Source organism: Polyodon spathula, chromosome 1 (genome assembly GCF_017654505.1).
Source record: "Polyodon spathula isolate WHYD16114869_AA chromosome 1, ASM1765450v1, whole genome shotgun sequence".
Classification (NCBI taxonomy): Eukaryota; Metazoa; Chordata; class Actinopteri; order Acipenseriformes; family Polyodontidae; genus Polyodon; species Polyodon spathula.
In genome coordinates this window covers 34,316,927-34,328,168 of record NC_054534.1, presented here as the reverse complement: position 1 = coordinate 34,328,168, position 11,242 = coordinate 34,316,927, and the positions used below count along the sequence as shown (strand labels likewise).

General features: G+C 39.6%; 1 protein-coding gene across 2 annotated transcripts; it reads right to left on the bottom strand.

Moving 5' to 3' along the window:
- Nucleotides 1-2,734: 2,734 nt before the first annotated feature.
- On the bottom strand, nt 2,735-11,242 carry LOC121317696 (heat shock protein beta-11-like). 2 transcript variants are annotated; one of them, XM_041253861.1, is made up of 2 exons: nt 7,665-8,682; nt 2,735-3,992 (listed from the first exon to the last, which is right to left on the bottom strand). In XM_041253861.1, exon 1 carries the CDS (start codon nt 8,334-8,336, stop codon nt 7,677-7,679), a length of 660 nt encoding a protein of 219 aa, XP_041109795.1. In that variant the 5' UTR covers nt 8,337-8,682; the 3' UTR covers nt 2,735-3,992; nt 7,665-7,676. The 2 variants fall into 2 exon arrangements, with proteins under 2 accessions (XP_041109795.1, XP_041109788.1); XM_041253854.1 differs by lacking the exon at nt 2,735-3,992 and adding an exon at nt 10,606-11,242 and having other exon boundaries at nt 6,591-7,767.

Here is an 11,242-nt window from a genome sequence, read left to right as displayed (position 1 = left end):
CTCACAGTAAAAAAGCATACACTGCAGAAAAACAAACATATGACTAAAATGCAAACTAGACATTTAAGTTATTTCAATGACAATGCCAATTGAAAAACAATCTTTTAAAAAATGTGCCTGTCAAGAGCATCACAATATAGAACACATTTTAATATTGTATGTGGGGGAAAAGGTCAGCACTAAAGCAAGGAGAAACCAAAGGGTTTACGTTTCTAAAGTGAGGTTTTAAGAACTTCATGGTTGTTTTTCATACATTTTTTTTTTAACATCCTAGTCTTTTTGGTTACTGGGGCAGGGGCGAAAGCCCTGCATGTAAATAGTGTGTGTGATTGTGTGGGTGTTGGGCGTTGGGCGTATCGGGTTGGTAGGGAGGGGGTTAAAATCCTGTAGCTGAGAATGTGGCTGGAGCCTTCCAATGATTAGTGGTTATTTAGGCTCCAGCCACATGGTATTTGAGGAGGAGAGAATGCTTTGTTTGGGAGGTGGTGTTTGTCCCTGTAAATAGTAGAACATGGTCAGTGAAGGCGAATGCCCGGCCTGACACCAAATTGTTTGACATTTTATTTGGCCTTTGTGTCTGTTTATTTGTGACTGGCTTTTACTGCAGCTATTCCTGACTCTGTCTCATTCCTGGTGATATCCTGCATAGACATTTCACGGCTGTTAAGTTGTCTAGAACCCTGCATAGCTGATGTTAGTACAAGGGTTAGATTGCACTTATAAAAGTGAATCTTAGAAACATAAATGGCACATGCTGAGGTTTTAATTGATTTATTATACTGTACGGCAGTTGCCGATGTTTTTGTCTGTGGTTGCATCGTGCTCAGGGACTGCTGTATGCTGTCAGAAGATAAGACAGCAGAATGCAGAAAATATTTGTTTTGTAGAAAAAAGTTCAGGATTGACTAAGCAATTATGTGAATTGATATGAATCCTTAATTCGTTAGGATTACATATGTTATTGAACTAGATATTTTTTCTAACTACCGTGCCTAGAAGTACGTTCTCACAGGGGGAAATTCCAGTTTTGCAATGGCATCTTTGCATGTGAAGTTCAAGAGACAAATTTACCGGAACAACAAAGAAACGGCAACAAAACCAACCTCCACATGGAAAACAGCTTGCACTTCCTGTGATTTTCAATTGAGTACCAAAACATTTCGCCCAAAAAGACACTTTAAATGCTTATAGTTTTAATCAATAAAGAAGTCCAAAGAGGCTTGTATTTCTTGTACTTTGAGAGTTAACCCTTTCATGCATAGCAAACTCATATGTGGATGGATACAACAAAAACTCTCCTCATCTTTATGTGGAGGCTTGTGGAAGATGCATTTTTTTCCATTGTTTTATATGGTGCACACCAGTCAGATTGCTACAATATAAACACCTAAACCCACATCCTGTGTGTTGTGGAGAATAGTTCTTTCTCAGCAAGGAAATTAATATATCAGGGACTTTATATTTAGTTAAGATTGCTATGGTATTAGACCCTAATGAAAAAGTACACAACAAAGCAATGAAAACAATGCAACACATTTTCAATGGAAAATATATTTATTCTGTGTCCAAAACTACTTTTTCAGCCATTTTGAATATATTATACATGAAAGGGTTGATTCTAGCTAATTAAATAATTCCAGACATTTTCAATGCCGTGCACATCCCACTCGCTACATAGCTCTCAAAAATGCATTAAAAAAAAAAACAAACAACAAAAAAAAAAACTATGTTCATCAAACATGTATTTTCGTTACAAAACATAAATTTCTGGTATGACTAAATTACAGAAATCTCTGCAGGCCTTGTTTTCTGATAGTTTCAGCCACCTTTGTCATTTCACCTTCAGAGTGCAATTGTTCCCACCCCTTTAGTGTCTTCTGTCCTGTCAGTAACCAACTAGCTGCTTCCCCCTGATGACTGACATGCATTTCAGCCAGTAAGGTGCTTGAAGACACTGCAAGGGGTGAAATGACCCAGAAGGTGCAAGTATAACAGATTTCCTGGATGGGAAAGCTAGCAAACTAGAAACTTTCTTTACCTAGTGTGTCACCAAATGTCATTTAAAAAAAATTTAAATGCATGTTTGATAGCATAATGTTTCTTGGGAAACTGCCCATCTGACACATGTGTAGTGAATGGAAGGTATGATTTATGAGAGTATTTTGTTAGCTGCAAGCACTTTAAATTCATTCAGGTTAAACAGTTGATCATCAAAGGCACATATTGATTGTACTAAATTGATCGTAACAGAATCGGATCATAAAATTGCCACCACTGAAATCATTCAAAATGGACTCTCTAATGACAGCTAACGGTGCTTATGAGTAGATTATTAGCCGCTGTTTAGATCAATCTTTAAGGTTACATGTGTCTGTTCCATTGCTGTCATTTTTAACCTATGTAACAATGAATCAAATATAAAGGATTGTGATTCCTAAATCTATGCATCACTCTCATAAAGACCTGGTGATACAATTAGACATGTACTTATTTGTGAAATGAATATTCATTGTGCATTAATTTTGCATACAGAGATGGTGTACAATGGCCTTTAGGCACATATTTTAAAGCAAAGTATGTTCTTTCCTATTTCAATCAGATCACAAATATATTCTTAAGCAATAAAGAACACTCAATGTAATATCCTGTACCTTATGTACATAATCGCATATCTAAAGGAATTATTTTTGGCTATTCACAAATTGCAGTAGCAAATTTGGTGCTATGGTGCTAGATTCTAGGTCAAGGGTACCTCATATAGTACCAGCAACATTAAATTCTGGCGCTAATAGACATGTTTAATTTTTTTATTTTTTTATTCTTTAGCAAGATAATAACAGTTTCTTGTTGGGTCTGAATGACCCACATGACCGACTCACACTCATCCACATTTGTGTTGTGTGGGGGGCTTGAACAGGACCGGGACTGCAAGTATTTAGCACAAGTAGGCTCTTCTGCTCTCTGGTGCTAAACTTTCAAAATAGTTTAGCACCAATTTTCAAAATGATTTGCACCACTGAGATAATGTACAGACCGGATATTGTTATAATACAACATTAAGAAGGCAGGATTATTGAAAATCTTTATTGACTTTGAATTGGCATTCAGAATTTTAAATCTGAATAAATCAACATTTTTAACAGATCGTTGTTAATTCTGGTTATGAGCTTTCAAAAATGAGATTCCATTAAAAAATGCAACTACCCACTCAGAATGAAACTCCCTCTCCAAACCTTCACATGCAAGGTAAGCTGCAAATAGTTTCTGTTAATCTTCTTTGCTGTATGGTAGATTTTGTTATTGTTAAGCTACTTATATACATTGTTATAGCAACCACATTTTTTAGACTTTGGATTTTAATTAAATACAGTAAGCAAAGCTGAAGTGGCATTTAAGAGGGTTTTATTGACCATACACGTTAACTGTGAATTGATAACTATTTTGGTGTTCAAAATGAAATGAAAAGTAATACTGTGTATAAAAAATACCTGTCTGGCTTCTTCACATGATGTATCTATAACCTCAGACTTACGGTGAGACATGGCAAGGATACGTAAGCATTTCACTATGTGGCCCCCCATTACTGGAATGACTTTCTTGAACACAGGTACAAGTATATTAAATCCCTGTTCACACGACATATATAAAGCAGGATCATGTTGAAACTGCAATTGTAAATTAATCAAAACTAAAAAAAATCTGTTATTGTGTGTGTGTTTGTAGTGTGGGAATTCAGCACATAAAGTAAGCAATATAAATGAAGTAAACTTCAAATTATATAAACATTTACTTTGAGAGAAAACATAATTTGAATGTATTAATCAGACAGAAACATTTCTCACCTTCAGCCACTGGTTACACAGATTCATATATTAAAACACCCACCCTGGGGGTTTGGAGGATGACAGAGCCTGGGGACCCGGTGGACCAGTTAGAGGACGTCAGCAGTGATACCCGACCATTGGTGGTCACGTTTGGGGCATCACCTGTGACTGGGGGAATGGGACAGTTTCAGTGACCCGTGGGTTTGTTTTGAGGGTTATTTAGGTAACCTGATAGATGTTTAGGGACCCTCGGAGCGACAGTCAAGCGATAGATACTAAGCTGAAGCCAAGCTTGCCAGCTTTGGGGCACAATACATAATGTGCATCAAGGATGACAGCATATAACTATCCCCAATGTGTTACTTGACCATGTTGTCGTAAGTCTCCTCACCCTGTAATGTTACTCTACTCTGTCTGTACTTTTAATGCTGTTGCTGACTGAAACATGAGAAAACCTGGACTATTACAAATGTTCTAGAGGAATCACAATATCAGTGTTATTCAAAGCATCACCTAACCCATCTAGGGACATTATCATCACGGCAATATCAATCAAGGTTACAAAATATCTGATTTGCCCTGAGAGGAACAACATGCATATTGGGAATGAGTTGAGGTTTTCCCCTTCCTAAAACACTATGGGGTCTAGTCAAAATGGAAACCTCAAAATGAAGTGAGGTAACCAGTAGAGTACCAACATGGATAAGCATTAGGTCCTCTGCTCTTCCTAATCTACATTAATGACTTAGGTTCTGGTATAGTAAGCAAACTTGTTACATTTGCAGACAGCACAAAAATAGGTGGAGTGGCAAACACTTTTGCAGCAGTAAAAGTCATTCAAAATGATCTAGACAACATTCAGAACTGCGGAGACACATGGTAAATGATATTTAATAGAGAAAAGTATAAGGTACGGCACGCAGGCAATAAAAATGTCCATTATAAATACTATATGGGAGATACTGAAATTGAAGAAGGAATCTATGAAAAAGATCTAGGAGTTTATATTGACTCAGAAATGTCTTCATCTGGAGAATCAATCAATCAATATTTTATATAACGTCTAGTGGACCACCATCACAAAGCGCTTTACAAGACAGTGAGGAACAATGCATAATACATTAAATCAGTGAAATACAGGGCATAGTACATTAAATACAACATTAAAAAAACAATGCAAATAGATTAAATATAAGCATAATACATTAAATAAAAGGCTAGGATGTGAATTCTAAACATTGTGGCTTTGTGTGTCAAGAATGCATTAGTAAGACCTCATATAGATTATTGTGTTCAGTTCTGGTCACCTCACTACAAAAAGGATATTGCTGCTCTAGAAAGAGTACAAAGAAGAGCGACCAGAATTATTACTGGTTTAAAAAGCATGTCATGCTCCTGAGTGGCGCATCCAGTAAAGGCGATCCGTGTGGAGTGCAGGGTGCGCCCTATAGCCGAATCAGGCTATGCCATTGCCGACCATGACTGGGGGTTTCTAGGTGGCGGCGCACAATTGGCCGAGCGCTACCCAGTTAGGGAGGGATTAGATCGGCAGGGCAATCCACGGTTCACCGCACACCAGCGACCCTGTTGGCTCCACAGTGCGTGAAATGATGGATTGGCAGGAGCACATTTCAGCCTCCGTTTCCCGAGTCGCCGGGGGGCTGCAGCGGTGAACCGGGATAAAAATAATAATTGGGCATTCCAAATTGGGGAGAAAACTGGGGTAAAAACCATTGGTAACAACTACATTTAAAAAAAAAAAAAAAAAAAAAAAAAAAAAGGCATGTCATACGCAGACAGGCTAAAATAATTGAATCTATTCAGTCTTGAACAAAGAAGACTACGTGGCGACCTGATTCAAGCAATCAAAATTCTAAAAGGTATTCATAAAGTCGACCCAAGTGATTTTTTCGACCTGAAAAAAGAAACAAGGATCACTGGTCACAAATGGAGATTAGATAAAAGGGGCATTCAGAACAGAAAACAGGAGGCACTTTTTTACACAGAGAATTGTGGGAGCATGGAACCAACTCCCCAGTAATGAAGCTGAAACCCTAGGATCAAGAAGCTGCTTGATGAGATTCTGGGATCAATAAGCTACTAACAAACAAACGAGCAAGATGGGCTGAATGGCCTCCACTCATTTGTAACTTTGCTTAATCAATTTAAATTATGGCTGATCTAAAAACTGTCCAGGTATTCAGATCTGCCACAAGTTAGATTGAATAGAGCTCCATTTGTCTAATCTAAATAAATCCACTTTCCCTTACTAAGTTGTGTTGAAAATGCTTAAATTAAATATTCCAGTATAAGGGACATGCAGTATAAAAATAAATGTTATTTACATGTAAAAGGAAAATATAAAATAGGTTACATTTCAAAAAGTGTAATACGCTACATGCTGTTGTCTTTACTAATTAAAATAATTCAAGCATTATTATTACAGGACAGGTCCCCTTATAGGACCCCTTATTCCAAAAGGCAGTTTGTTTTTTATATGCTTCAGAAAATGTAATGATTTCATTAATGCTCCTCCAATTCTCTGTGCTATGTATAGGCAATGTGTGTTCTACATACAATTTCAGACTTAAAGGGAAACTGTAATCAAAATAACAAGGCTCTCTAAATGCTCTGTATACAAAACAAAAGCATCTCGCTGCGCCAATTTTTTAAAAAAAGTTGAGCATTTGGCCAGTATTTCACTTTTTTTGTCAGCTTTCTGGGTCAGCTGGAAATGCAGGCCGCCGCCATATTGGAACCTTTCTGGCACCGCTGTTACATCATATCGTTGCCAGCCACCCACACCAGTGAATGCCGGCAGGGTGAATTGTCAGAATGCAAAGTGTTCAGGTGCAAAAATAATAAAAGGAAAAACAGTAACAAAAAGTATTTTTGTGTGCCTAAGCCTTTAAACCAACAAAGGGGTGGGCATAAAAAAACAATGGCTGCATAATATAGGAACGGGACATCCGCTCAATAGAATACTATGATGAGTATAGAGCAAGTCAACGACAGGACGTCACACAAAGCGTGGCGGAAGAGAGCTCCAATACATTCAATGTTCATTTGTTTTAATGGTTTTTATACTTTGTACTGCTCAAGGAGAGGCTGAAAATGCGTCAGAAGCTTTAGTTAACATGTTTTCTATTTAAATTGTTATATATTCATTTTCATTGCAGTTCTCCTTTAAAGAGGTTGTTTTTTTCATTTCTGTCCAATGCCATGACGATCGCAGCTAAACATATAGTATTTTCCTTATTTCAGATAAATATTTTCCATAACAGGGAGTGGGAATAGTTGTTTATTTTGTAGCAATCTGACTGATGCGCACCTTGGGAGACCAGCAAAAATCCTTAATGGTGAACGTGAATTCATTTCTTAAGCAATGCTGCCAGCTAGTGGCAAAGTGTAACCAAAAACACACAGACTGTATAGAGCCTATGTTACATTCCATTTCTAATGATGAAGTCTCAGGCAGGTTTACCAGCCATTTTCTTAAGATACATATGCAACACCAGCAGTATCAAAATGTGTTACATTTTATTCACAACACTTGTGAATAAAATGCTTAAAGCAGAAACCAAAATTTGACCACATTGCCCATCTGTCTATTAGGGGTACATGCCCTTTAAGAAATAATATAATTTTAACAACTAAGATCTGGAAATATTAATTCACTATTCACCCACCTTCACTGTGTGCTTTCATAATATGTAAAAACACTAAACAAAACATATATTTATAAAAAAAAAAAGTTTTTAAACATTTTGTCTGATAATGATTTAGTATAAAAAGGCTCGAACATTTGTTTTATAAATAAAATACAGACAAAAGCAGTACCATTAGTCATCATCAGTCTGTTGAAATGCCTTGTTTTTCCATGTGGTGTTCTTTCTCTGCGCTGCTGGTTATTTCCTGTTCCTCTGTGCTCCTCTCTGGCTGGGTCTTCACAGCAGGGCTGCTGTTGATGGAAACAGTTCTCTCTGTCACAGCAGGCAGGGCCAGACATGGTGCTTCAATCTGTAGCTGCCCGTTGGACAAGGAGCAGGTCACCTCATCAGGGTTCACATCTTGTGGCAGCTCCAATTCCTGTCTGAACTCCTGGTGTTTGAAGGTGTAGCCACCTTTTCCATCTTCTTCTTTCTTTTCATGCTTTCCGGTCACTCGCAGTTTCCGTCCCACCTGTTTCACGGTCAGCTCTTTGGGTGAAAAGTCTTTGGTATCCAGCGTCAGAGCAAAGCGGTTTCCTTCCTTCTCTGTCTTATAGGGGATTGCCTTGGCATCAAAAAGCTTAGAGCCCTGATCAATAGCCTCAATCTTATTAAAGATCAGCTGATGAACTTGATCCATGAAGTCCACACTTTTCTGCATTTCCTCCATTTGTCTCAGGATGTCATTCTCCATCTGAATAAAGATGGAGCGGGTCTCTGGCCACAGTGTGCGCACTGGCACTGGCCAATGGAAAGCCACTGGTGTGCATAAGGAAGGCTGGAACACACGAGAGCGCTGCATCTTCAATGAGTATTTCTGGAGTCTTGTCGCCTTTTGCTATAAGATCTCAGTCTTTGTAACTTCTGATGTGGTAGTTTGAGTCTGTCTCAGCAGTCAGAGCTCATAGCTTTTATACCCTCCAACTGAAACTTCGGTCATGTTCTAAAACTGAAGGCTCACTGCACTGCCAACTCAGCTCCAAATGCTTCAGATGCATTCTAATTATAGGAAGCATAATGACTTATTTTGGTATAGAACGTGTCATGGTTCAGTTCAGACAGATCAGGCATCTGCTGTCTCCGTTTACGCACCCTCGCGACAGCTTTGGTATACTTCCCAAAAGTATCGTCGGTGGTCGTCTTCGAATTGAAAGGGAACGTTAGGGTACGGATGTAACCCTGGTTTCCTCAAAGAGAAGACGACCACCAACAACACTTTTGGGAAATGCCTGCTGATAGGCCCCTCATGGGAGTGATGTCCTCAGTCCCACCTTCCGAGGGAACAAATAGTCACTCCGAGGAGCTCACTTCCTCTTTTGCATCGAACCCGTGAAGGTGACCGTGCGACCTCGCAGGTTAGTGGTCGTCTTCTCTTTCAGGGAACCAGGGTTACATCTGTAACCTAATGTTCCCTTTCAATTCGAAGACGACCACCAACAATACTCTTGGGAAGTATACCAAAGCCATAGCGAGGGAGTGTGAGCGGAGCCAGCAGACAAGCGACATCTCAAAACCGCAAAACCAGAGTTAGTGATGCGAACGTGCAACCTCAAGGACCCTTGTGCCTAATGAAAGCATAGAGGGATCCACCACATTATGTTGGTAGAACCTGGTGAAAATATGTGGGGTAGCCCAGCCAGCCGCAGTACATGTGTTGGATAGTGAGGCCCACAATGTAGCCACTCCTCTTGTAGAATGTGCAGTCTCCTGCCCAGGTGGGGGTAGGCCAACATTTGTATATGCAGTCTAAACCGTGTCCACAATCCAGTGAGGCAGCCGCTGCTTTGACAGGCCTTGGCCCAAGGTCCATGTACCATAGCAGATAAACAGTTGGTTAGACTGATGCAGAGCTCTCGTTCTGTCAACATAACTCATAATCTCAATTCCCAAACCGGGAAGAGGTAGTTTAGTCTCTGATCCTCCTCTGAAGAAAATAGAGATGGATGGAAAGCTTCTATCTCCATTGATTGATTTAAGTGGAAAGCTGTAACCACCACAGGGAGGAATGCAGGGTTCATGCGTAACGATACTTTGTTTCCTTCATCCCAGATGCGCATACAGGAGCTGTGTAATGACAGAGCCTGTAACTCACTGACCCGCTTGGTGGAGGTGATCGCTAATAAAAAGGTTGTCTTCATAGAAAGATGTTTCAACTCTATGAAGCGAATGGGCTCAAACAGGGCCTTAGTGAAAGCCTCCAGTAAATGGTCTAGACTCCATTTGGGGAGGACATCCCTCCTAGGTGGATGTAACTACCGAGCACCCTTTAAAAAATGGGTCACCAGGGAATCGGCACCTGAGGACCGAGTCAATAAGGATATGGCAAGCAGATATAGCTGTCGAGTACACTTGAAGCGTAGAAGGGGATTTTCCCGCTTCCAGCAGTTCTTGCAGGAATTGGGGGATAACTGCTATAGGGCAAGAGATAGGGTCATGACCCCGGGTCAAACACCCGTCTTGAAAATACCTCCCCTTCTAGACGTACAACGACCTTGTGGAGGAGGCCCTAGGATTCCGTATCGTACTTACGACCGTGTCTGAAAGCCCTAAGGCAGAATAAAATGCTTGAAGCAAACACCAAAATTTGACCACATGGCAGATCTGGAAATATTAATTCACTATTCACCCACCTTCACTGTGTGCTTTAATAAAATGTAAAAAAAACCCGTATATTTATTTAAAAAAAAAATGTTTTTTTTTAAACAGTTTGTCTGATAATGATTTAGTTCATATAAAAACCGAGATACAAACACACACATATATATATATATATATATATATATATACACACATACACACACCACACCATTGTAATTGGCACGTATAGCATTACTTTAAAAAAAAACATTTTTTTTTTAAAGTTTGTACATATATTATATATATTTATATATATATATATATTATATATCATATATATATATATATAATATATATAGATATAACATATCAGGCAAAAGCATCGTAGATCGTTAGTCATAGCTGATCAGGCAAGTTTGGGCTTGCATTTCACCTGGTGTTCTTTCTCTGCGCTGCTGGTCATTTGCTGTTCCTCTGTGCTCCTCTCTGGCTGGGTCTTCACAGCAGGGCTGCTGTTGATGGGAACAGTTCTCTGAGTCACAGCAGGCAGGGCCAGACATGGTGCTTCAATCTGTAGCTGCCCGTTGGACAAGGAGCAGGTCACCTCATCAGGGTTCACATCTTGTGGCAGCTCCAATTCCTGTCTGAACTCCTGGTGTTTGAAGGTGTAGCCACCTTTTCCATCTTCTTCTTTCTTTTCATGCTTTCCGGTCACTCGCAGTTTCCGTCCCACCTGTTTCACGGTCAGCTCTTTGGGTGAAAAGTCTTTGGTATCCAGCGTCAGAGCAAAGCGGTTTCCTTCCTTCTCTGTCTTATAGGGGATTGCCTTGGCATCAAAAAGCTTAGCGCCCTGATCAATAGCCTCAATCTTATTAAAGATCAGCTGATGAACTCGATCCATAAAGTCTATACTTTTCTGCATTTCCTCCATTTGTCTCAGGATGTCATTCTCCATTTGAATGAAGATGGAGCGGGTCTCTGGCCACAGTGTGCGCACTGGCACTGGCCAATGGAAAGCCATTGGAGTGCAGAAGGAAGACTGGAACACACGAGAGCACTGCATCTTCAATGAGTATTCCTGGAGTCTTGTCTCCTCTTGCTATAAGATCTCAGTCTTTGTAGCTTCTGATG

What these genes read in the sequence shown, in the direction of transcription:
- LOC121317696 (XM_041253854.1), bottom strand. Translation starts at nt 11,174, where the DNA reads ATGCAGTGCTCTCGTGTGTTCCAGTCTTCCTTCTGCACTCCAATGGCT. An exon ending in AGCAGCCCTGCTGTGAAGAC is followed by an intron (nt 7,768 to 10,605) that starts CCAGCCAGAGAG and finishes TGCTGTGAAGAC; the next exon opens with CCAGCCAGAGAGGAGCACAG.